Below are 27,315 nucleotides of genomic sequence, written 5' to 3' on the forward strand. Positions count from 1 at the left end.
TAATCCGAATGAGGATCGTTATGCTCATCACTATTCTCTAATTATACGCTTGCCATTGAGCGATTGCCACCATTTGCTAGAATTCTTACTCTGCGCAACGATAAGATAAGCATAGACAACGAGGACGAACCTCCAGTCGACTTGACCTCTATTTTATTGCTTGCACATGCACCAAGCTCGTCATGCTTCTGGCTGGAATCTATCTGGCTATGAGCCAGACATATGTGTGTATTTGTGTGTGTGTGTGGAGGTCCTTGAGGTGTTTGTATAGATGTAGTTGAGGCAACGCTTGCGTCCATTTCGTTTGTTTGCGAGGTCGCCGTTGACCCCTGGAAAGCGCGAAGCATCTTCGGCCATTAGATCTCTTCCTTTTCCTGCTTCCTAATGCTTCCATGAGGTATTTAAGGCTACGTAGTCTTTCGGCAAATCCTTATTCGTTCGCGACTATTTATTAGCACATCGAGGTTAGCATGTTCTTCATTCTGCTCACACTTACATCCTATTGTTCGTTGTTAATAGACTGATCACCTGTTCGGGATAATTGTTGAAATTGTACGTTATTCCTCAACGATAATTGCTCTTCATTCTTGCCAGACGAGACTTTGGGTGCATTGTTAGACACACCATTATGTCTCTTTCTTTCGTTCGTTCGTTCGTCTTAGTTCATCCAGTCCGTATCCTTTACAACTTTAAACGTCACTAAGATCTCCATATGTTAGTATTTGAGTCGGTACTTTGCCAAATTTTGATGGAGACTACTAATGAAGCGAATCCAAGTATTGTATTCCAGTGCTTCCGAAGGCATTATGTGTCTCTAATGCGTTTGTGAATGAAGGGGGCGGGTAAGAGGGTAGACGATAAATGCTTTAGCACTCTTAGAGTGATGAACGTTTACATGCTATTCATCGTCCTCATACGTTTTAACATCTCTCACTCATCTCTTCTGCAGCAGTACTTCTTCCTGGGCCACCCGGATACGATAGAAAGATCATTTTTCTAACGGCAATCCTGTAGAAATTTCGAAACATGCGTTTCGAATCTTTTCTCCTAAAAGTTTTTCTCTACATAAGCTCTCACTTCTTGAAACCCATGTTGTTTTTGATTGAAGAGGGATTTTTGAGAAGAGATATTCTGTCATCTATTGAGATGCGCGATGTTCCACTTTCACGTTACCATCCTTATCGTTCCACTAAAGAAATTCATCGGAAAGTCCTTGTAAGGTTAAAGTAGGAAGTGCAACACAAAAAAAGTCTTTTTGTGAAGAGAGAAGAGTTATGGATTTCTAGCGCGACAAAGTAGAAACGTCTTCAATTTCAAATTTGCGCTATATTAGATCTTGTTTTTCTGTTGTTTATTGGTTAGGTTTTTTGAATGTTATTTTTCCTGGATGCTTGAAGGAATTCTTTTAGCGTTACTCAATTTTGTAATTTTATCGAGGAGATTTTTGAAGTGCAAGTTTTTTTCGGATAGTGCACTCGCGTGGGATTCTTGCAAAATTTCAACTACTAATAACCAAATTCGGAGATTTTCGTTGAGCTAATAAAAAACGTATTCGAGCTTGTATGAACAGTTTTTTTTTTCTAAATTGAACTATTCTTTTGATTGCTTCTCTGTTGAAAAGGTAAATCATAGTCGTTTGCTGTCTCCAGCGTTCTGTCAAATTATGGGCAGTAATTTTTGACATCGGATATGTGTGTGGCAATATGGTAATCCGGGTGAGCGATTGCGCGACTCGAGGTCCTGGTGTGGTTGGTATTGGTTCAGGTGGCGCGACCTTTACGATCCATTCATATTGGGTCAAAAGTCCACTCGAATGCTTTGAGAACCAACACCCTCCGCATAAAAACGCCTTTTATCGTGTATTTTCGTCCTTATTTTCCCGCATTCGTGTATGTTTTCACCTTCGTCGATCTTTCTGTATTTGATTTTATGGTGAAAATTATTAGCATTCTTAAGCATAGTTACAGTCACCCCCGCTGCGATTAAATACGGCATTGTAGTGACAATTTCTCAAGCATGATATATGAGCTGCTACGGCAAAGCATATGTTCGTCATCCATGGTTAATGCAGCTAAGCAGTGCCAATTATTCTTGTGAAGTGGACTCAGGGGGGGACGCCCTCACACATACGTACAAACACACACACACGCAGACACAGTTGCTTGCGTTCTGTTGCGCCACCGACGCATTGGTCTACAGGCCATGGTCAGTCTCACACCTCATGACACCTCCATCCTTCTCCCTCTCGAAAATATGTTCCTAAGAATTTTTGTTCTGCTTCAGCCACAAGGACAATTACTTCACAATTAATTTAGTAGTGGGATTTCTTCCTTCGAATTCCGCATCTTGTTTGTTTTCTCGTCATTCGTTAGATATTGACCGATCTGATTTTCCTTCAAAAACCTGTTGATCGTCTCTAATGTCAAGAAGTCCAGATTTGAAGCTGCACAATTTTGCCTGTGGTGTACCTGTGCCGTGGATCAAGTAATATCTATGAATGTTTCCTTCTCCCGATTATAGGTTTGAGAAAAAAAAATCATTTGATTCGGACACCTTAAACCTTGCCATAATTCTGCATTATTACATAGATAGTCTGGATCACTTTTTTTTTTAAAAAGAAAACAGTTGCTCGTATATATAATAATTACTAATGACAAATGCAAACACTATTAGGTTTGTTGTTTACGTTTTTCGTTTTTTTTCTGTTTTTTTTTTAATCGACGATTTAACACAGATCGCAGACTTATGAGGACAACATTAACCGTGTCGTTTTTGGAAAAATAAGAACATAATTTTCAGATTAAATCAATATGCTGTTAAGAACGGCAGTATTACTATCCATTGGGATATCAGGTGTGTCAAGGTTTACTTTTTCAGTCATATGCTTCTCAAATATTGTAACCTTTCTGTTCTATTTGCACACCTTTTCAAACCTTACTTATTAAATGTTGCTGTACACACGTTGGTTTGCTCTTAACAATCCTGAAAACGAGTTGTGAAATGAGCACACAAAAAGTACTTACACATTCATTCCTGTCTGGTTGGAACACTTTGCAACGTATTTCTTTGCAGTAGTCGCCCAAGAAATAAATTCTTACGATCCGGACTATGGTACATTCATTGGCGAATTGGCAAATTTGGCAGATGGTGACGTTCGAGGGAAGGTCTATGTCGTGAACGATACGACATTGCAAATTGTTAATTTCACATATAATGGAAATGCTCCTGGTAAGCGGAACTTTTAATTAATGAATCTGCTTTCGTGGGGAAAAGTATAGTCGTTATGGAGAGGATTAGCGACAATCGCGAAGTTGCGTTCAAACGAATAGGCTGAACCGTTTTCTAGCTCTTGTTTTTTTTTAAATTTCTGTTCAATAGATCGTCAGCGCTAACTCTGGACACTAAAAAGGCGACGTTCGATGAATGTTGTCCGATCGGCATGTTTCTTTGATTCGAGGTCGCGTTTACAGACAATTGTCAGTGCGCGACAGCGTGTGCCGTCGATCGTCTGCAGGTAGCAGACCAAACAAAGGCGAACCCTACCCGAAGCCACTTCATACGCATTGTTCCAAGTGTCATAAGAACACCTAGGCCGTCGGCTCCAAACTCGTAAAACAATGCCGTCGTACGACAAAAACCCTGTCAACAAGGACTCAACAGCCTTACGGGAACAGCGCCAGCAACAATACAGAATCGCTATCGTTTAAGCAATGGGATTTATTGCGAACTTTTTCTTCTACTTGATGAGTTGCCACGAGTCGATCTGATCTTCACTGCACATTATTCTCGTACTGTAATTTACAATCCGTAACTACCAGCGTCGCGACCCGCTACACGATTGCCAAGGACTTGTAGCGATTGTAGTCATTTAATACGACTGCCGTGTCGCGAGGTGAAGGTTGCAAGGAAAGTGATTTAGTGAGGACGACCTTTGAGGGACTGCTAGCAACAGCCTAACAATTAACGATTGTACACGCCACATAATTAGCAGAAATATTCCTTACAATCAACATAATTTGGTATTTTCCCATGGGAAAGATTTGTTTGGGGACTACGGCCCCTCTAGTGGATTCCCTAGGAAAATATTCAATTCTGCTGAAGAAATTTATGTAATCGATGCTGATTACTAGAAAATGCTGCGGAGATACGGTGAGGAGAAGTAAAGAAACCGAGCATCAGTTGCAGGATGCTTTCATCTTTAAGTGAAATTATTTGCGATTTTTGCAGTACCACCAGCAATATTATCTGAGGTTTAGCAATATTTCGTTAAATTTCAGGTATTGTTCAGCATTCGCCAGAAAATTAACTGTTTTTTTCCATAAAAACAAATCCCAAAATTGATGTTTCTTTGTTCTAATATGAATCCACTCAATTCTTGAAATTTAAAGCGTTTTTATCACAAGTAACTTGGCGAAATTCGTGATTATTGATATGTATTTACTGGATTCACTTGAACAGCTGATTACTAGGAAAGTAAAAGAAAAAGTTCAGCGCTACAGATGAGTTAATTTCTTGTGTAAATATTTCAGATCTCTATTTCTGGATGGACCGCAAGGAGAGCCCGACAACAGATGGCACTAAAGTACCGTCATTTGAGTACGGGTGAGTAGATCTTCATGGAACGATAGCGGATTTGCTTCCTTCTGTGTAACGAAGTCATCAGAAAAGACTATAGAGGTGTTCGATTCTTTCAGGATAACCCCGCTTGGAAAGTATGAAAATGCAGAACAAGTGGTTCTTACTCTTCCTGGTAGACATAAAATCACCAATTTCAAGAGCTTTTCACTCTTTTGCTTTAAATACGAGGTAAATTATCATTTCGTTTGTGGAATCTTAATTTTTTCATTTTCACATTTTTTTCGGTGGTTTTGTTTTTTCTTTTGTTTGTTGTTACAGACTTAATAGTAGAACCAACTATTATATTCTACTTCAGCATAATTTCGGATCTGTGCTTATCCCGGAAAACATTATTATTCCTCGACCGCAATTCTTAGCCAGCGAATTGAAAGGTAGTAGGTAAGAGTAAGAAAACCTTGTTTTATCTTCGGAAAACGATAAATATATTCTAATTCCTAGGTACTCCGTCGGTTCCGGACCTATCCTTATTCTTGACAAGAGAACAATTAAAATATTTGGATTTACATTTGATGCAGACAAAGCGCCAGGTTAGGAAATATTGAATTAGAAAAAAAAATCACGAAACTATATGTTCCTTTTAGATGGATATTTCTTCGTTGGGAGAGGTCCTAATGTCGCTCACGATGCCGGAGTTAAAGTGCCCATCCGAGGAAGAGACACTCCAGAATTGTGGGTTTTTTATTTTTCTCTTATTCAAAATCAGTTGCTAACCACCTCATGGGACATGTTCATTTACGTGGGGGAGTATGTTCTCCATGTTCTATGTGACAAAATTGCAGTCAGACCGATGTATGCAAGGAACGAGTAACGATCCGAGAAAGACAAGCATTCCTAGCTTCAGAAATAAAATCCTGCCGCTTCATTAGGAGCGCTAAGGCTTTTGAGAGCGTGATTAGTTCGAAGTCAAAGGGAAAAAAGAATAGAGAATTGTTTGCTGGTCAGATGCGCTCTATTGTTTATACAGCAGGCGCTCGCGTGAGTTTTCCCACAATTTCGTGAAGAGATCGAATGTTTTGCCCGGCATTGAGGTTAAAGCAGCTCATTACGTGAGTCATGCTGCTATCTGTTGAAAAAAAAAACATTTGAGCAATTTCATTTTAGTGTGGTGTACCATTGATTCAATACTTCCTTGGATTATTTCAAGTCTCAACAACAATTTCAAAGACTATTCCTGTATGCCTCTATTTATTTCTACAACAATTAAGAAATACAGCCAGCTCTTATACAACAAGGGCTTCGTGTGAACTCCTAAGGAAAAAAAAAAGAAACGTAAAAGTAACATACATAAATCTCTAATCGTATCTCAGCGGAAGAGATCATTTACAACTGCACTCTTTAGAAAAATAAAAGTTTTTCTCTTGCGATGTTGTTTTTAAAAAGTCGTCTCTTCAGATGTAGACAAATATCTAAGGACTTATTTAAGCCTAATTTGACTGGAACAATTATGTCATTCGTTTATATAAAATAGTCAAGCCAGACCCGTGCACGTTTTTCCTGGATCCCGTCGACCAGTAAAATCTTATGAGAAACAAGTTTTGACAAGAGCGATCTCCATACAAAGAACAGACATCAGACGATAGTTTCATGCAGTTTGCTATCAGTAAATACTGCATAGTCACAAACTGCAAAGCGTTGTAAAATTCGTTGAACTACTGTGCACGTGTCGAACACGTGAGCACTCGCCGCCTACACTGTTTGATAGAACGGACATCGGTCGCTGAGGTGGTGGTGGCACCATTCTGCTCTGGTTTCGCACGCCCAAGGGCCTGTCTTGTGCCGAACTTCTTTCTTGCCTGTTGGACATGTGATTGTACTGGTCTGGTTGCATTCTATTTATTTCTGCTCCTCGCCTAAATACACTCCAGAAACTGTCTGGATTCTAATGAGCACTCGAAGGAACCTGTAGTTTTTTCGAGATCAATAAAAATGCTTTTCAATATTGCGGGTATTAAAGTCAGTATTAGAAGAAAAAGCTTTTATCGATTCTGTAATGTCTTCTTAATGATGAGCATAATGTGAGTTATAGGATTACTTGCATAGTATCACTATATAGCACCGAAAGAATCCTGCAAGTAGTTTATTGTTCAGGATCACAGCTATGAATGAACGCTATCGTGGAGGACAAGATTTGATTATCGATCTCCCAGCTGATTACGATATCCAACATGTCGATTGGCTGGCTATCTATTGTTACAAGTTCCGCGTCGATTTCGGTCATGTAGCAATTTCTAATGTTTCGTCCAGAATTCCTCCATATGTTCCGTCACAGAAACGAGTAAGTTCTCCTGAATCTCGTGTATCATCGATCTTTTTCCGCTTCACAAAACTCCTTTGTTTTTGGAAGATTTTTTCTAGAATTTCAACTAGTTCTTTATATTCTTTTGTTCCAAAGTCTTCTGGAACAAGACAGCGATATTTCGTTATCTGCAACCTAATCTTTGTCTAAAGGTTTTTTTTCCGAGTTATAAAATCTGCAAGGTCAGCTCATGATAACATCTTTTCTTACGAACGCTGCCAGATGCAGTGATAAAAAAAAGTTTGCGCAACGATAATTGCTGTCGATGAAGCGTAATGAGGATATGGGTCGTTGTTATTACCTTACGACGAACACGTTCCACAGTATTTTCGCTTAGTTTGACGACGTTTCTGCTATGGATGGATGGCCGGTGACCTCATTGCTCGGGAACGAAAACCGACGGAATTTCACCTTTCAATTGGGCGTTCCTGGAGGGAAAAAAGGATATCAGGTATAAGATGATTTTTGGAGGAATAACAGCCGATAGTGAGGAAGGAGAAGTTTGAGAAAGTGACAACGGTTTTTTTTTTCTAAGGCAATGGCACGTGCGCGACCTGCAAAGTACGTGTGGTACGTGAACGGCGTTCTCGGAGACATCTACCTGAAACGTGGAGTAACTTATGCGTTCATGTGAGTAGCTTTTTTTCTGGACTGCTGTTTCAAATTTTTCTCTGCAATGACGTAACAAAACCAGCTGTCAGCTGGTACGTGAGGTATTGGTTCCAGACCAGACAGAAGTAATCACGTGAGTTTCTGACTCATGCGCCAGGACGTGAAAATAAAAAAAAAAACGTCACAGCGGTATTTCCACGTGATAAAATGTTTGCAAACTATACATTCATAGCAAATTTTTAGTGTGGAAGGTGGGTCCGACAAATCAACATCCGAATTCTACAATCCACTGTACATTACCGATAATCAATCTGGTGGTTATGGTAAATTGAGTAACGAGGAAAAAGAGGTATATTTGGCATGTCGTTCAAGCAGTAATAATGTAATAATGCTAGGATTAGTGAAGGATCTGTATACCCCGAAGATGTTGTTGGATTCACCAACATTTTTCATTTTTTTCCTCATCAAGAACAGTACCTTGCATGTTAAAGTATTCTGACCATCACTAAAGTTAGAAGGCAAAATATTTCACTTTAGCTATTTTGTAGCGCACTCATAACGTTCTAGTTTTTTTTAGTACGATTTGTGGAAGCTTTGCGCTTCTGAGAAAGTACGAAAATAGTTTCGTCAGGGGAAGATTTTCAATTTTTGAAAGCTCAGGTTATGTAGCATTCATTGCAATATAGACGTTAACAAATTCTTCTGAGAATCACTTTTTTTTATCATAGCTCTATAAGCATCCTATTTATGTGCTTGTTGATATGGTTCCAGTTTAGTTTTTACTACATAGTTTAATAAAATTCCTTTGGGCCGAAAGATTCTTCGTTGTATTCCTGTATGATGTGAAATGGTTAGAGTTGCTCTACAACGAAAATGGTTCCAGCTCGTTTCAGCAGGTAAACCTGTTCTCCGGATCTGATCCATCGCGTGTGTCTGGCCGGTTGTGCATTTGGACGAATGACGGTAGGTTCTCGTGTGTATCGTCATACAAAAGGGCAACAGACTTATAAGAACACTTGACATTGGTGAACAGTGGCGAATATTTATTTTCAAAAATAGCAAACTTACACTCCTTTACAGGATATAGGGGAGAAAATCTGCAAAGTTTAATATTTGCTGAGACACGCTCATCGTTTCTGGATTCATTTTTCTCTGCTCAATTAATGGAATATGACTTGGTAGAAAGGTAGCTATTGAAATATAATTTTCGAATAGTTGACAATAATCGTGTCGTTTCAACCACTCTTAGTTGGACATTTTCATTCGAATCTTTTCAAGTAGAGAATTTGTATAAGTAGAAGTACTGTAGTTATAAGTGATATAAAATGTACTATTTATTTTTGGGGGCCAAATTTCATAGAAGTAGAGGCTTTTTTCCGGAACCAAAAGAGAATTTATTGGAAGTCAAGAAGTACATGAAGATTCAGATCAGTTTCCGTTCTCTCTTAAACAACTTTTTTGGTGATTACGACTAGTTTTTCGTTTGAGAGATTGGAAAAAAAAACAGGAAAAAAAACTGAAGTGTAAGTCTTTGGTGGATCTATTTCGACCGGGTTTAGATAATTAAAAAGAAGGGCATTGCTTTTATCCATTTCAGTATTTGATCGCCGTCATAGCGAAATACTTGTAGCTAAGTCTGTAATTATTTAAAGTTTTATGAAAGGACTCTCAAAGGAGAAATTTAAAATATCTTAATAAATACTATAACTTACTGATAACATATTTTATCACCTAATGAAGCAATTAACTAGTGTACAAAAAACCTTATCATGATTAGGCTAGACCGTATCATTAGAGATATGTTGGGAAAATTTGTACATACTCTTACGTTGGTGTATGTTTAAACATCTCTGCATGTTAAAAAACAAAAATAAATAAAAACTCTTTATTCTTTCCTTTCTTGGATTTAGGATTTTATAGAAAGAATACATAGCTGTCGCTACTTTTTTACTCTCTAAAATTAAAGTAACGCAACACATTCTTGAACAGTAATCCTTTCTAAGTGTTCAATTTTTATTTAGTTTAGCCGAAATGATGCATTCGTCGAAGTTAGTAATATTTTCTATGGAATCTTTTTACCTTTTTTTTTGAAATTTTTATAATCTTTAATTTTTCTAAAATTTCGTCTTAACAAGGCTTTGTTACCGTACACCATTCTCTTCTTTTCGACCCTCTAGGACCTATTCTGACATATTCTATATTTTTCGTATATGCATGTATGCACCTATATCCGGTATCCGCTGATTTTCTAACGATTTTAAGATTTAAGATTCAAGATTTAGGAAGACGACTTTAAGTCTTTTGCACCATTGTTTTCTTATTTCTAATTATGTAATAAAATAAACTTTCGGCATTGACGTAGCCGTTTTTATATCCTAGAACTAGTCTATTGGAGTTTATTCGGGTTAATTTACAGCTGCCGTAGCTTTTCATTGTCTTCTTTATAACAACCTAGAAGATTATAACCCTCTTTTTGTTGGGAGCGCATTTTGGCAAAAACTTGTTTATTTGGTCTCCTTACAAATAGGTTTTTTTTTGGAGATGAAAGGACTGGTTGTGATTTTTTTCCGGTTTACATCAGCATGATAGAGCACTTACGTGGACTTTATGTAGGTTGTGAGAACGTGGGGAAAATTCTTGCTATCCTTAGTAAATACTTTCAGGATTCTGGGGAACTTAAATGGAGCAGTCATTTCGTTCATTTCATTTTAGGCCTTAAACTCGTAAGTGAAAAGTCCGTATAACATAAAATCCGAAGCCTGAATGAGATATGAGTAGTTCACGGAGAGTTCGAACAAATTGAAAATGTTCATTTTCGTGAAAATTTCGTTTGACTTTTTATTGGAATTGGATGTTTGAATAATTTTCTTAGAGCTAACACTGAACGATCGAACTTCTACAGAAATTTTGCTTCTCTCTTTGTGGATTTTGATCATACGCAGTGTAACATCTCTTTTCCATAATTTCCAGAACAATACAATTCATGGTGTCTCATAGGTTCTCAGAAACTTTAAACGGAGTAATTATTGAGACCTGTGAATGAGGAGTAGTTGATTATTCATACAAAGGGTACACAGCGACACTTTGATATGACTTTAGTTTACTTCTTCAGTCTACGTTAGCGAGAAGAGAGACGTGTTGTGGAAAATTCCGTATTGGTGCTGCTATATATATTATATATATTATATTTGCCATGTCATATTAACATAGTGATAAAAAAATTCGAGTGGATAAGTATCTTATAATAAAGTACAATCCGTATTCGATCAAATGGTTCTTTTTTATGAGGATGGATCAAGGTATATGCTCGTACAAGAAGATATTAAGCAGTAAAATTGAACTGTACAAACAATTATAGTTCTTAGAATATGTTTTGACCTTTAAATTATTTCCTTTTCATTCCAGACAACGTTGATCCTACACAATTCTCTACATTCGCTGATTTCCGAAAAACACTACGCTTAAAATGCGAAACGGACAAAGTAGCCGCATACTTTCAATTCACTCCGGATGAGAAAACTCCTGATACTCTTTATTATCAGGTAAAAGTCGTTTACTTCCAAGGAAGTAATTATTGATGTTCTATCACTAATTATATTTGTTCAATTGCGGCAGATTAGGTAAGGCATGTGAGTGACATAGTTGTTGATCTAATTGAAGTCAGCAGATCCACGTATTTTTCTATTTGAAAAGTAGTTGGAAGTGCGGTTGGTCCCTGTCTAGCGAAAGACGGAGCGTAATGGACGGCAATCTCGATTCTTCTCGCTGAAAGCTGTTCGACTATTCAGGATTGAGTGAAAGAACACCACATGCTTAACAATAGTGATGCGAACGGCGCCCTTTCAAGAATCCTCCTTGATTTACATGACAACAACGACAGCGATCGTGGTGAATCGGTGGATTCAACAACAACGATTCTATGCGATTTGCACTATATGTTACCCTTGCCCATGGTTCAATTCAACGACTCCAATAATATATTCGAATGCGGTTGTCGTACGAAGTTAAACAATTGCTTATCGGCCTGATAATACACCTGTCGCGGATAATTGAAGCTATGAATGTTTTGCAATCAACGCTAAATACGACTGATCAATCCACGTCCACGCGACTGCAAAAATGAAATTTTTGCAGTCGCGTGGATTTTTTTTGAACAAGATAGTTGTCAAGCATTGTTTTTTCCGTGAATTGAAATGAGTTGGAGGAAGTTGGGATTAATGAAATTTTCATTCGGTAAAATAAAGCTAAGTAATGACGTGATTTTCTTTCAAAAATTTATCCACAGTTCTCTAAGAAATTTTGTAAATTTAGATTAGGACAAAAATTAAAGAGTTATCTCCTACTTACTGGTACTCAGATGTGCAAAATTCAAATCCTTGAACGGTAGTCAGTTTCGTCTAGTTTCTTTGGTAAACACTTCTTTAACAGTGAAATGGGACTTAAATTCCAAAAAATTATTCATTTACTCTGATGGTTTTCACTTTCTATATGCATCATTGTGGTCAATTGTATGAGAAGAGGTGATCGTCTGGTTGAGGTCGGTGTCAGCTCTCCATAATAATGTACATATTCGTAGTGGAATGAAAAGAAATTTACGATACTCTTTCTAACATCCAGGTTTTTATTTCATGCTTTTCTAATCGAGTGTGCCTTCCAGAGTTATTCTCAGTACAACATGGGATGGAAGATTCATGTTGTGAATGAATTGCCGACAATTCCTGATGTTAAAGAGGAGCCGTATATCTACGAACAATGGCTCCAAACACAAAACGTTCACGAACCGCACACATCTTCTACGGCACGATTTTTTGCCGGCGTCGTGTTTTCGTTGCTTTCTGCTCTGTGGCTGTTCTGAGATTATATGGATCTCATTGCGGGTGTTAGCCACCTTTGTTCTTTCACTATTTGAAAAACGACTAGCTCTCGATTAAGTGTAATCTGTGTTCTATATACATATATTCTTTTTACATATGTGCTTGTTAATGCGAGTTGTTTTTTCTTTACATCTAGTTCACATCGCCTCTTCTTTTCACTTGAAACGACCGCATTTTCACTTTGTGTCATAATGGTCTGCGCTGCTTTTTTTTTAAATTTTAGTTTCTTTTTGTGATGTACCGACTCAGAGTCATGCATTTTTTAGATAGAAGTGGTGAACATTTTTCCCCCCGCGAAACAAGGTTACTTCGATCCTTTTGTACACACTTGTCCGACACTATCCATTCCGATTGCTGTTCGTTTGCGACAAAGCATCTGTTTTGATGATGATTATGCCATTATTACAATTATGTAAAGATCTTACCGATATTGTGAATCTTCTATTTTCTGGAATTACACACATAAATATGCCTCAGCTGTTTGCTTTATCACCCGTTTAGTTGAAAACCGTTTTCTATAAAAATATAAAAAATGGCATTAATTAGCTAACGATTTACATTAGTTCTATCACTATATTCAATAGTTCTTTACTGCTTAAAAAAAAGTAAGATCAAGTATATCTAAAATGAGAGCTACATATTCAAATCGAAAATGAAATATATTTGTTTTTTGATTGGTGGAGTAGAACTTTTGTTCGGATACAAATTCCAGTAAGCAGTCAAAATAGGTTTTTTTTATTGGTTGTGCGCCTGCACATGTTACTAACACAAAATGTGTATTTTATAAACATAGTAATCGTTTCCTCTTCTTTAGCTGCAAATATTTATATCACTCCACAAATCAAACGTTAATAAAAGTGAATTTTAAATAGCTTTTGTTCAATTAGAAAAACTTATCATTTAAGGTAGGAGTTTTTACCTCTTAGAATTCCAAGAATATGTACCTTTAAGTGTTGTGTTCTTCTCGAATAAGCCGTGTAGCATTGAGCAAATGATTATAAAAAAAACAAACAAGAAATTCGATGAAAATTACTTTGGTTGTCATACCTTCATTCCTGGTTATTTTTGGTATCTGGTTTTGGTGGTAATGGGATCAAAATGACAGAGAACGACGGTTCATCACCACCTCATAAGCTAAGATCATAAAAAAGTAACAATTATCAACTGTCTGGCACTATAGCTGGATTTATAAATTAAGCAAATTTTTTAAATGCTCATATAACCGATGAGCTACTCACGTACGTAAGTGATTCAATTATGAAGATGGTAACAACGTGGTAAATATTCCAGTAAACAAAATCGGAGGAGTGATGAAATAGAAATTTACTTGCCTTATATCAACCTTGTAACTAACTTTCTATAAGGAAACAATAGAAAAAAAATTAGGATAAAAAGAACCAAAATAACGCAAAAATGAATGTACCATAGTACATCTGAATGTTTAGTTATGAATCGTACAGTCACACTTTTTATGAGCTCCTTATGAGGAAAAAAGGTTTTAATTAAATATATGAGCTGATCATAGGAAGGGAAAAATTCACGACCTCAATGAAAATAGCGTTCATCTATTTTTTACTGTGTGACGGTGACGTATTGAATGTTTGGCGATGGAATAAACAATATTTCTGGAAAGTAAAACGGAAACATTTCAGGTTTCATTATACGAGATTGATGAGTGCCGAATATGCTAATAAGTGTAGGGGTAAATAGGGTTAATCACATAGACCGCGATTAGATTTTCTCATCAGACACCGAAAAATTAAGGTGGTAGTTGGAATTTTGTATGACAACGAAAAAAAAGTGCATATGATTTTACAGCATATGTTCAAAGTATCCGAATTATTTAACGTTATTCTAAATTTTTCAGAAACAAAAATAATTATAAGGTGTTTGTAAACGCATCAAAACACATATAATTACAATTTCTGTAATTTATTCTGAATAAATGAATTCTATAATTCTAAGCGAAATTTCTACTTGCGTGCGTGCGTTTTTTAAGATAAAAATGTAGATTTATTAGAAATTTCTTTTTCACAAGTTTTTATGAGGAAGAACAACGATTAATGAAGGATTAATTCGAAATTTGATGCTTGACTAAATGTCTTCAATGTGCTACGAATAAGAAGTTATATTAACATCTATTCACCTCATCTTTCTCTTTTCTAAGATTCAAACGTTTGTGATGATTTTAAAATACAAATAAACAATATAAACATAGCATTCTTCCAACCTCTCTTCTCACGAATTAACGCAGTTAAAAAAACAGGAAAGGGTATGGAATGAAAAAATTAGGAAACATATTCGAGTACTCCCAAAAATAACTGTAGGTTAATTAACTCATTATTATTAACAAATTAATGTTAAAACAACAAATAATGTTTATAATGAGCTGATATTATCTTATTTCAATAGGCTACTAGCAGTAAAAGTACTCCTGTATAAATCATGCATGGTATTTGAAGCTTCACAGTTTTTTTTTTTACCTGAAAAACCGAGTCATTGGAGTTAATTTTAAACTGCAACAGTTAGACAAATTGTTTCATTTTCGAGGATTTTACGCCAAAATTCTGTCCGATTTTCATTAAAAAATCATTTGCTTCCTATCAGCTACTTATCAGATGGATATCTTGAAGATACGAAGATATTGGAAGATAGATTTGAAGGGAAACGCGGATAAGATGGTTTTGGGACTTTGTCACGTTTTTCTGGAGAATAATTGTGAGTTAGTACATAGTGTTTGAGCTTTGCTAGATAACACTTTAAAAAATTAATTCCATCACCGGTCTTTTATGTGGGGACACAAATGTTAGGTTGTGAGACTACATAAGCAATGTTTTGATTCAGGCATAGCTCGAGGGAAAGTGTGAGATATTTCTTGCAAGTGACTTTACGTGGTATTCTTTGAATTCCGGATGTTTTTTACGTTCAAGTTATCAAAATTGGACTATGGTTGCTGTTAGATCAAGTGTAAATGTAAATGTTAGTGTAAAAGTTTGATGGAGATACCAGGAAAACAAAGTTAATTTCGAATATTAATAGAATTAAGTCGGTCGCCCTAAGCATAACTTCATCTGCTGCCATGAGGAGCCAAAATTAGGGATTTTTGTAATCTTTATCGTCCATGATCCCTAAATAGCAGGTATACGATAGCACCAATACTGGCGATTGTTTGAAAAACTGAGAAATCGGAATTTTTTGGACGCCCAGTGTTCTGCGCTTGGAAACCTCCTTGTCGTGGAATGGTAGGAGCGACTAATGTAGCCAAAAATGTCGATGTTTTCCAACTTACTAAACTATTTATAATAAATTTTAATAGGTAGCCAAACAAATCTCCACTATATGCTTGGAAACAGAAACATTTGTGGCGGAAGGAAGTACATGTAACACTTAGATTGAGATTTGCTAATAGATTAATTTGAGTTCTGTGCCATTTTTTTAAGACAATTTGCAGCATTAGAACTTTTCCTCGGAAGTATTCCGAATAAAAACCTATCTCCTTATAATATATCCCCTAATGAACGCTCACTTTCCGGCGAAGCTTTAAGATGACGAGATTGTTACGTGCACAGGTGGCGACATGCTTAATATGCATCAATCGTCCACCTTGTCGATTATTATCTAATCGTGCGTCTTCCGTGACTCCAAACATCCATTATTAACCGTCCACACACCGTATACCAGCAACGCAAATTTATAATAGCGACAGCATCCGTCCATTAACATGAATTTCCTACCATATCCTCCATCCCGTTAAGATGGGAAAGCTTGTACGTTTTGTCAATAATAAGCACGTATATATTCGTACATGTGTTTATCAAGCTACTGTTATCTGAGAAAATCCAGAAAGATGAAAGTTTTTACAAACATTTCTTGAAAGAATTTTTTATTAGTAAGGTTAGTGAAGTGACCAATCACACGAAAAAAAATACAGTTATCGGCTAGGAAACAGGAATAATTTCGTAGTTTTCACTGCGTGACATTTACCGTACCGTATAGAAAATCTGGGCATATACATAGACACAAACACTCTCGAGACTAGTTCACTAACAAATACAGGGCTGTAAAATCACGTAATTATGAAATAAAATCGTACAGAAAAGATAAGACATGTGAAAATGTTGATATGCTTCAAATATACACAGTGATTCAGGAGAAAATTATACGCAAAAAAAGTTGTGCGCATCCTAAATTGCCGTAGGGAATGACACAAGATAACTTAGAATGAAGTGCTTGAAGAATGAGGAACGAGGAAAACTTATAGACATATACTTGTTCAACAGTGATTAACAATGTTATAACAATAATTGTGGGAAATTGTTGAGTGAGATACAGTGAGTATGGAAAGATGTACCGTCCGTTGTTTCGAAACGATTATGCACAATGAAAGCGCTCTACGGACGGATAGAGATTCTTCTTTTTTCGGTAATAAAAATACAAAGTAACTGGAAGAAATGTTGAGTGTGAAGGAATTCAATTTATGTACTTGAAAAGAAGGATGGAGGGAATTGTGAGGATGAGTGGAAGAGCTACGAGTGGAAAGAAAACGTACAGTCCGGTGTTTCGAAACAATGAAATGCACGGAAGAAAGCGCGGTGCGGACTGATAGAGATTCTTGGCAATATAAAATACAGAGGAAAAAACACAAGAAACAAGAAAAAAAAAACAAAACGAATTCAATGACGGTATTTAACATGAATGCTTATCAGAATCATTAACGCAAACATAGGCTGACTAAAACTCCTCAGCTTTCCGAGGAACTCTACTCCGCAGTCTGCAACATATGGGACTGATGATGATGGGCGAAGTCCGCTAGTAGCGCAGCACCCGTCAAACCCGAAAAGTCTAGCTGAAATTGGAATTAAACTTGGAGTTGAACACCTTCCAAGCATGCGCCACACAGTAATGTACTGTCAGTGATCGTATTTCGGACTAACCTGAGATGTCGGAGATATCGACTGATCTTCGGGCCAACTCGGCTCCTTCTTCTTCATCATGGTCTTGTACTCATTGATACGCACCTTCTTCCCATCCACTAAGCATGTCCTTTTCGGTCGTGGCCTTAACTTAAATGATTAGAGGAGAGCACGAAAGCAAAGGTAGGAGGTTCGATTTGCACCTGTAGCGGTAGTCAGGATGTTGCTCCATGTGTAGCTTACTTAAACGAGACTGCTCCTCATAATATGGCTGCTTCTCGGAATTACTCATGGATTTCCATCGATTTCCTGTAGAAACCAAAATATTCCGTCTTTACTAAGTGAATCATTCGAGGATTTCTAACCAAGAATCTTGCTAATGTTACTGTTATGCATGTCTGGATGTGCCTTCAGAATCTTTCTTCTTTCATCGCGTGCCCATACCTGGAGTTGATGTTAGTTATGAGTTATCTTGCTGAAAAGTAATGAAAAATAAGGATTTCTCAAATGCTTCTACCATGAAAGCGTTCATAGGTCGTTTAATATGGTTTGGCGATTTTGCTTGAGCTCGAACAGCTGCTGGAGGTTCCATTGAAGTTAGAAGAGATCCGTTTCCAGGTGTGCTTTTCCCAGAAGATGCTGGGGAGTGGTTAGTGAACGCAGAAGCTGAAACAATGTCGAGGTGATTTCAAAAAAAGACCTATTTGCTTGATTGTTGAGCAATCGTCACAAAATAAACTCATAAAAGAAAAATATTTAAAAGTTTTGATAAAAACAAGCGATGGTGACCCGGATGATCGAGTTCTTGTTTGATTAGGGCAAACCTTTGGAGCCGACCGGCGGTGGCTGTGCGATATGTTCGACGTTATTAGAGAACCAAGCAAACAACGTTTGTATACGTTGTGAAAACAGCAGAGCATACGGATAGCTCATTTTGAACTATCACGAGACCTCTCTGCTATAATGTTGTATTGAAAGTTCAGTCGAATTCTCACAATCTGAGGCGAAATTATGCGGGATTCCAAATGGAATTCTACCGAGAATGTTTGAGGGAGCCATCGGTGAGGTTGACAACGTTGGGATCATCGGGCTGGGCTTGCTGATCTCCTCCGTTTTTACCTAGACACGTTGGAATATTAGTTATTGGTAATAGTGAGAATAGGAAATAAAATGTTCTACCTTTGTCAAATTAAGTGGACAATCAGGAATTTTTTCGGGTTTCGGCTTCGGTGTGACCACTGCTAGTGATGCAGCTAAATTCTGCTGTAGGATTGACGGCATACTGGCGCCAATGATTCCATTTCCAAGCAAATGTTCATAAGGAGCTCCTCAAACAGACGAAATGGTTAGCACAAATTAGATTTCGCTTCTTAATTTGAAAGGTGTTAGTTCTCTATGAGTAAGTAATTTACAAAGTCTGCCGCTAATGTGAAGGTGCCTTGTTCAGTGAGAAGTCACTGCTTTCTAGGAGTTCTTCGACATTCTTAAATTCAGGACAAGAAAAGAGTTTCATATCGGTCGGTTCGGTAGTACATAATAATGACGCATATATAGTTATTTTGTTGTGAGTGAATCGTAACCATATCCACAGTCATGTTGTTATTGTTCCTGGACACTAACCTGGAAAGAGCAGGGATAAGTTTGGCTGAGCCATCATTGCCAGAATTCGTTGTTGATTTTGCTGATGAATCAGCATTTGTTGCCGTAGAAGCATGTCATCAAATGTGTCCGACTGCATTTTCTGGAAGGAAAAAGAAAGAAATTCGTGTATCGGTCTGTCAATGCATCAGCGATCCTCTTTCGAAGAAGCATGCGTCAGCGGATCGCGCGCCAGCTGCAACAATGAGCGACGAACGAGCGCAACGACTACTGGCGGCTTGTAAAAAGAAACATAATGGTACGGTAGCGTTACGTAATGCACCCGTCAGATACCATAACGTTTCAGCTAAAAAAAGCGTGCTCTTTCACCTGATTTGTTGGATCTTCTTTTATGAAAGCGTCCGACTGTTCCTCTTTGTCCTCCTTAGACAGCTCCTCGCTTGATAGTCGTTCTTTTAGTGTTGTTAGCTGTAAGAAGAGTGGGGAAATTCAGGAAGACATACCTTTAATTAAACCTGGAATTCACCTGTCTTATCACGTTTTGAATGAGATCAAGCTTTCCGTCGTGGGATTCGAAAGAGTTCAAGAGCTCCCTGAGCGTATTTCCGTCAATTAGGACAGTACAACCTTGTTCGGTTTGAGCAAGAATATCAGGATAATCAGTAACTCCTGTAGTGGCGGACGTGCTAAAATATGTTCTTCCTAGGAATTTTATCAAAACACCATCGAAAATGTAGAAACTATGATGGTTCCACATAGTGAAAACTCTGTATAGATGGATATTATTATTTGTTCTCTGTTGGAGATAAAGAAGGTAAAGAACGATACGCTTTCTCAAACAACGTCTCTGATGACATAAGGAGGAGATAAAATTTTTTTAAAGGAGAGTTCTCACGGTTCTGTTGAAGATTAAGTGAGAAATAATAGTTTTTACTTCAGATAGCAGCATAATTGAGAAGAATAAGTGTGTGATAGGAAGATCATTGAGGACAAATGAGGAGAATTGAACCAAGGTAGTTCACACACACACGCACACCTCCTTTGAATGCATGAAGAGAGATAATTAGGGGCGACGGAGTGCTATAGACAACAGAAATTCAACGTCCATATCCATGATTCAAAATCTAATCATTTTATGTAATTCGTATTTGAAAATTCAATACAATAAAATATTTATCGTTTGTGTCTTGCGGTTAGGATAAGCGGTATGGGACGAATGAAAGAAGAATGGAATTCTCTATGCGGTCATTAGCTTAGTTACTGATGCTAGCAATGTTCCCAGCACTACTGAAGGCACAACTCTTCTCTCCCTCTCTCCTCAACCCTTTAAATCTCTCAATAGCAATTGGACAAAGCAAATCGAGTATGGAGTTAGTTATGTACAGATTGTGAGAGAAAAAAAGGAACTATTAACTAATTTATTTAACAATATCACTAGTATCCAAGTAGAATCTTGTGGAGGGGGTTTCAAATTCTATCTATTGATTTTATTTAATTTTGCAGAAACTACTTTGAACCCGAACATTCTTATTAAAAATATCCTATTGCACAGAACCTCAATGTTTCAGAGTCGTTTTTTTTATGAGCACATTCTGTATCAAAAGGTGGTTATTGTTGAGATTCATTGCTTACAGTACATATATTGCAGTAACAATTTAGTTGACATGGAAGTTGGTATCCTTTTTATTCTTAATTTTTGGAAATTCCAAAAATGATCAAAAGTTAGAAAGTTAAGAGAAAGTAAGAGACTTTGTAGAACACAAAGTGAAATTAGGTCCAACACCAAAAAAAAAACACACTGATCAGTGTCATTCAATGAAAATAGCAAGCCGAATTTTTTTCGAGATACACCGTAAACGAGATCAGTACAATACTGGAAAAAAGCAAACCTCCTACTTCGAACAAAACAGCAAGGAGTTCAATTATTAGAAGCTGTAGATGATAAATGGCAAATATAATAGAAGACATTTTCAAAAGATATGTAGATTCTTCAAGGTTCTTAGATAGAATTTCTCCTCAAAAAATGACCATTGAAAGTATTTTTGAAAAGGTTGTTCGCTTTTGAACAGTAATCATAACACGCTCTTCCAGGGTATTTTTTTTATAATTACAACGAAAACAATTATATTCCTCATCGTTTCTAGTGTGTTTCACAAGTAAAGAAACTCGACAGACAATTTGTCAGCAGTTGAAAATTTGAGCACGAAGGTGATAGGATTGATAGCGATTTCTGACATTTTGCGGAGAAAAATCTACGACAGGGCTTATGCTAACGTTTCAACCAACAGAAAGCTGGAGTTGTAGAAAAATAAATTGATGATGTGTATGATGCAGGTTCTTGCAATGATGTGTTTGCCGATTTTTTGACCAGTGCAAAAAAAAAGTCGTAGTTGCAGGCAAGGTCGCATCATTCGAAAAGCTGCGTAAGACACATGCGAACGAGAAACCACTGCGGATCGGTGTGTGTTGTGAAAATATGCAGCTCACAATCAGTTTTCTCAAGCAAAACACATCGGTTAAGACGGCGAAGAACCAGGGCGCAGCTGCTTGAGTGAAGAGTGACTGCAAAGCTGACCAATGAATGGACAACGCTTATCAGGACCACGAGTTGTCGCTTGATCCTCGAGCCGATAACAGAGGTCGAAGCATCATCGGGCCGTGGTGTTAGAGACATTCGGCGATCGCCAAGAATCACAACACCACTTCCGGTTGCATGTCGTATGGTCAACTCAAAATCTACGGGTGTTTTTGCGCAACGAAAAAACCTACAGCTACATCTTGTGCGAATGAGAAAAGGTCGCAATTCTTCCGAAACAATGAGATCAGTCTGTAATAGTGAGCGATAAGGGTCGGAGCAGTGCGTACGTAGTGGTGTCATTAAAGAGTTAGACGACGTGAAATGAAGCGAATTCCCATTTTGTCGTCGCTTGCCCTGGCTGTCACTCAACTTTTCTATTGCCCAGTTTGTGTCAAACGCCGTGCGCGCTCAAGCGAGCCACTCACAGCATACAATTGGATATACGGTAATGTTAATTACCATTTTGTTTAGTGCCGTCGTAAGATTAAGCCCACGCAATGTAGAATTTTGAGGAAGGAACGGGTAGCGGCGGCATTCAGAGCGCCGTACTCACTGCGCACATGTATATGTTTCACAAAAGAGGGTAATTTATTAGGATCGGTATCGCATAGTGCAAGTCGCGTTGAAACAAAAGCGCAAGGACAATGGCAATACTGTAGCGCGCGAAGCCTCTAATAAATAGTCGTAACCTCGGCGAATCACAAAAATCGCACCCCGGACAATTCGCTCATCGAACAATGGTTGTTTTTCGCCGTCCCTTTAGCCAAGTGACCATTCTACCTGTATCAGGTCAATTATAAGCTTTTACTTTCAGTGATTACAATCACTGATAGGGTGAAGAAAACGCGTTCGAGCGGTCACTCCTTATCACTAGCCGAAATAATAGTCGCCTTGTCAGAATAATCAGAAACGGCGCCCAATTGTTTAGTGCGGAAAAAGCTGGAAGTATTCCAAAGCGAATTTGTTGCTAACACGCTTCAAACATTTACCGCCAACGCCTTTGTGGCTTCATTCAATGCCGTCGAACTGGCAGAGGCTCGATTCGTAAGAGACAACGTCCGCTACAGTAACAATAATGAACTATTGATTCATTAGTGTCTTGGCGCCAGAACTCCAAAAGAAATCGTTCGAAAGAAGATGTCTTACAAAGGAACGCAAAAAAACTGTACCCATGTAGTTAAGAAGACGAGAGGATGAGAGCTATGGTTAAGCATTCGACAATCAATTCAAACAAATAATTCAGTATCTATTTTTGAAATAATTTTGAAATTTGATGCTCTTGACATTAACAACAAACCAACCTTGTGTGTTCAGAAGTGCTACTAGCACTGCTTTTAATTGAAGCTGGCGGAGGTGACGCGGCTGGATTAGGTGAACTATCCATGTCCTGCAGATGAATTCTCATTGTTATTCTTCCAAAGCAATTCTCAGACAACAATAGCCACGTATGTAATATGAAGACTTTGTGACCTTGCTATGAACAAGCTCAATGCTATCATGAGAAATGACAGCGGGAAAGGATAGGCGAAAGGACAATGTAGTTGAGGGGAGAAGGCCTGCCTGACTCCTCCTACCCCGATCGCGTCCTCTTGCGACTCTCTTTGTAAAACGCAACGAAATTGGACACCAATCAGGCATATCTCGTACATATCTTTAGCGCGACAATGTTTCTCCCATCAATTATGCATAATTAATATGGATACAAACACGCAAATACGTTGTGCTGAACGATATCTGTTGGGTGAAAGGTACTGATGTGTTGAGGACACAGAATGATTAGAAACGGGGCGCACAGAAGGAAGTTTGGAAAAGAAGGCAGCAAAAATAAGTGGATTATCGGCAGCTTGAACGCTTAGCAAAGACCAGATAGTTGAAGTGGGTGATAAAATGGCAGTTCAATACGAAACCTGCACGCCGCGAGTAATTACAACACGATTCATTTATGCTTTCCAGCGAAAGTCAGGTTCTTACACGTTGAGGAGATCGCGAGGGATTGAGTGGAGGAAGGAGTTAGTTCCTCTCTTCCGGCTCTCATCCTGGTCGACTATTTCCTTTCGTCTGCGTGCATAAGATTGCAATAATTTCATTCCCAAGACAAAACGCTAAGGTCAAGATTGTAACTGATAGCCAAACGAATGCCACACAATGAAATACACCGCCACCGCATGCAGCTCGATGAAGGAAACTGGGTGTTCGGCCTTATTCACAGCAGCAAATGTCACGTCGTTGAAAATGCGCATGATTTTCTGAAGTCTCTGTCGAATGCTTTTGTGGCAGGATTGTATTCTGAAGAAGACGGCTCATTTATTCATACCTCATCTGTCATCATAATGTGATGGGTTTTTGTATGATCCACAATGTGTTCGATCATTTCGGAGAGATTCTGCACGGATGTGGATGGTTTCTGCACAATGTCGCCAAGTTCTGATTCGCTGAATCTTGTTGGATTGGCCTTTCGGCGGCTGCTCATACTGAAAATTAATTGTGTAGCAGTGTGCTCATAGTATAAAGAGTCACTAAATTCCATAGGCATGTAGCTACGATTACAATGAAACCTCGCGTGCTAATGAGATGTCGCTAAGCATTCATTGTGCTCGGTCGGTGAGAAGAGAAGCAAAATTAGAGCTCGTGTCTGTGTGAGGGATTGGAGGAAAAGATAGGAGGTAAGCATGGATACGATTAGTGATTCCAGGTGAGCTCTTCCAGTTATACAATGTGACACGCCCATGTGGGGTACCGTAGACGCGCGAAAGCAAATCCTCTTCATCCATCTGTTAGTCTTCAAACATGGACAGATCTTACGACGGTAGGTTAAGGTGTGAGAGAAATAAGAGAACGTTCCGCTTTGAAATCGTTCATTCGTAGAAATGAGGAACAAAGAGGTCATCCACATCTGCACTTGTGCGTGGTTCTGATACGGCTTTGTGCAATGCCTTTATTTCACACAGGAAACACAAATGTCTGGGCACAAAAAAAAAACAGAGACAAGTTGTGCATTATTACGTGAACGCTCAAGTAAGGAACTAAAAATCTCCTAATCTTCTTTGATCCAAGTAAATATGGAGCTCTAAAGATATCCGAGGATCGCACACGTCGTCAGCTCTTATATATCTGAGCATGGTATAACAATTGGAAAGGTATGACGTGCTAAAAAGGCAACATTTTAAAAAAGCATCGAACACCTGATACATCACATTTGGAGAAACGAATAAAAATAGCAAAGAGAGGACAGCTATGCATGTTTCAAAATCAATGATGTTGAAGCTACCGTAATGTTCCTCCTCTCTACGATAACTCATAATATATGCAGAAGCATGGCACACGCGATCTCCATATGTTACCTGTGGATCCCGTGTGTCATCAATGGAAATATTGAACCTACTAAAGCAGCTTACGAAAGAATAATGGCTGTTTAACAGACGACAGTATGGCATATGTTTGAAATTTTTACGATTATTAGCTGTTAGACAGAAGCCGTTACGATCTCGATAGAGAAGAGCACTATGAGAGACGATCAAAGAGGAGTGAAAGCAGTGTCTGAAACTGTGGTAGCTGTGGGGTGAGTGAGTGAATTGTTGTGGTCCTCGTTCTATGGCTGGGCACAAAGGAAAACACAGGGTTATCAGCGGCAAACACTGCAATTCCGACAAAGCGTTGGTATCGCAGCAGAAATAAACTTTTAAAGAAATCAAAATTCTAGTTATGCGGGAATAAAATGCCACATATTCTCCCTATTCGAGAAAAACAATGGAAATTGTCTATTTTCAACGTTATCTACTATTTTTTGCTGCATTAAAAGCAACGGGTTCGATATGCGTATAAAGTTACAATAGGCTAATTTTGAAACTACATCGTTCTGATTGGATGTACTGAAAAGAAAACATGACACTAACAGAATTAGAAATAGTGGACAGAAAAAAAAAACATTTGTTAGAGTTCCTGAAAATAAAGCATCAGCACTGAATAACGCAGGTGGAAGTAGATTGAGCAAAATCTCCAACAAAAAATCTTTTTTCAAATCATCTAACCACAAGAGGGCAAAAAAAAATTGTGTGCAGGGAAATATGGTTTAAAAACAAGTTTATTTAGTGCCTGAAACGAGAGATAGTGGGGTATCCGTGAGAAGAGGACATAATTAGCTATTTGTAGTTACAAAAGTTTACAAAAATTTCTTCTCGTCGATAATGCACGTATTCCAAGAAAAAAATTAAGAAATAAATTTGAAATGTTGTTTCTCAAAGTCAGAAAAGAAAACAGCTATTATAGGTGGGAAGAAAATATAACTGTGTTGAGAGATGAGAATGTTGAAGAGAACGGTGGAATGTTTATTTGAAAAAATGAACTTGCAGATATCTTACACTCTGCAAAACACTGATTAGATAGTGACCTACGAATAGAATTGTAGTTAACAGGAGAAACAACGTAGTGCAAGGATCTTTGCTGAAAGAAAATGGGAGAGGGGGAATTTACGGGTAAAAAAGGACGTTAGCGATTATATCGGTACAAATGTACGACGGTGATATTGTGCTTTTATCGGAATGTTAAGTCGGCAGGGGCAACGACGGATGCCACAAGAGGCATGACGACGATTTTATGTGTGGTTCATTTACCATCAATTGTCTAGCCAATTCTCTTCAAGAATTCCCGTAGCTTCTTCTTGTGCGGGCAACAATTCACAATACGGTAATGCAATACTAGCGCGCTAATTACACTGAATAGCTCGGATATCAGACCCGAAGATCCTCCTCAGTCAGCACATAACGCCGATGTAATTTCTGCGATTTGATATGATATTATATGAAAGAGCAGCTCCTAGAACATGCGAGAATACAACGCAGAGACGGAGCGTTGATAGGAAGAATCCCGTAGTTTCAAGTGCCGTTGTACGGATAAGCTGTTATAGATCCCGACAATGCCCCGGAAAGGATTAGGCGTTGGGGGGTTTCAATCATCGAAGATTTTCTGCAATTGTTATAGCAAAACCTTTTAATACTATACAGTGGAGCAGGAAAGAGTGAAAAGTCCGAAAAAGGTGTAAAAGAAGGTAAAACTGTATCCATAAACTCAGAAAATTCTACGTCCTACAAAATTGCAGCAGAATTTTATGACCCTTGTTCTGGATATCATAACAAAATCACTGATACCTAACCAAATCCTTATTTTCTGGTAAATATCGTCTAAATGTGAATACCCAGTTCCAGCTATGATATCTGCTAAGAAAACTGCAGTGATGAGTTATTTTTGGCTAAGTACCTATCGTTTGGAACACGTTTTTTTTCAATCGACCTAGTTAGTTCAAGGTTAAGAAAAAGGCCTAAATAGCTCTTTGGATCAGCTGATTAGAGAATGGAAACTTTGATTTCCATCCTAAAGCAGCATTACAAACAAAAAAAAACCCTTGAAATTATTAGAAAAGTAATGTATTGGCATACTGATGGAATTCTTATCTGTTTTAGATCAGAAAACTAGAACAATGGAACGGCAACGGATTTGTAACACTAATTTTCTTTATTTAAAAATGAGGGAAATTTATGGTAGTGAATTTTCTGATTTAAAGGTTGTATGGATAACCCGCATTCTCATGGTTTAATTAATTTAATTTAAGAGAATAAAATTCAACTCACGTAAATACACGAGAGATGAAACTAGAAAGTAGATAAACATATTGAATGAGGAAACGTGTACTCTTGCGGAATATCATAACCATTCAGATTATCTACCTCTGTATTTCAAAAATGTATAGGTTATCGATTTTTTGCGATATGATGATAATTTTCATGGATGAAACCGGAAATGTCCGCTGGA

The 27,315-nt window shown here is 37.9% G+C and overlaps 2 protein-coding genes across 6 annotated transcripts; one reads left to right on the plus strand and one right to left on the minus strand.

Moving 5' to 3' along the window:
* Nucleotides 1-2,810: 2,810 nt before the first annotated feature.
* RB195_025787 (uncharacterized protein) lies at nucleotides 2,811-12,401 on the plus strand (the record flags this gene model as incomplete). 3 transcript variants are annotated; one of them, XM_064214073.1, is made up of 15 exons in its annotated part: nucleotides 2,811-2,853; nucleotides 3,073-3,228; nucleotides 4,530-4,602; nucleotides 4,695-4,806; nucleotides 4,934-5,016; nucleotides 5,077-5,165; nucleotides 5,220-5,307; nucleotides 6,504-6,653; nucleotides 6,727-6,913; nucleotides 7,272-7,385; nucleotides 7,470-7,564; nucleotides 7,790-7,895; nucleotides 8,440-8,509; nucleotides 10,952-11,088; nucleotides 12,204-12,401. In XM_064214073.1, 15 exons carry the CDS (start codon nucleotides 2,811-2,813, stop codon nucleotides 12,399-12,401), a joined length of 1,701 nt encoding a protein of 566 aa, XP_064069954.1. The 3 variants fall into 3 exon arrangements, with proteins under 3 accessions (XP_064069954.1, XP_064069955.1, XP_064069956.1); XM_064214075.1 differs by having other exon boundaries at nucleotides 6,555-6,653; XM_064214074.1 differs by lacking the exon at nucleotides 6,504-6,653.
* Nucleotides 12,402-17,179: 4,778 nt separating this feature from the next.
* On the minus strand, nucleotides 17,180-23,980 carry RB195_025788 (uncharacterized protein; the record flags this gene model as incomplete). 3 transcript variants are annotated; one of them, XM_064214076.1, is made up of 12 exons in its annotated part: nucleotides 17,180-17,266; nucleotides 17,355-17,478; nucleotides 17,537-17,642; nucleotides 17,699-17,777; nucleotides 17,851-17,999; nucleotides 18,371-18,452; nucleotides 18,513-18,661; nucleotides 18,954-19,074; nucleotides 19,302-19,400; nucleotides 19,459-19,618; nucleotides 22,812-22,897; nucleotides 23,825-23,980. In XM_064214076.1, 12 exons carry the CDS (start codon nucleotides 23,978-23,980, stop codon nucleotides 17,180-17,182), a joined length of 1,398 nt encoding a protein of 465 aa, XP_064069957.1. The 3 variants fall into 3 exon arrangements, with proteins under 3 accessions (XP_064069957.1, XP_064069958.1, XP_064069959.1); XM_064214077.1 differs by lacking the exon at nucleotides 23,825-23,980 and having other exon boundaries at nucleotides 22,812-22,894; XM_064214078.1 differs by lacking the exons at nucleotides 17,180-17,266; nucleotides 17,355-17,478; nucleotides 17,537-17,642; ... (6 more) ...; nucleotides 19,459-19,618; nucleotides 22,812-22,897 and adding an exon at nucleotides 23,619-23,756.
* Nucleotides 23,981-27,315: the final 3,335 nt, after the last annotated feature.

This window comes from Necator americanus, chromosome X (assembly GCF_031761385.1).
Source record: "Necator americanus strain Aroian chromosome X, whole genome shotgun sequence".
NCBI lineage: Eukaryota > Metazoa > Nematoda > Chromadorea > Rhabditida > Ancylostomatidae > Necator > Necator americanus.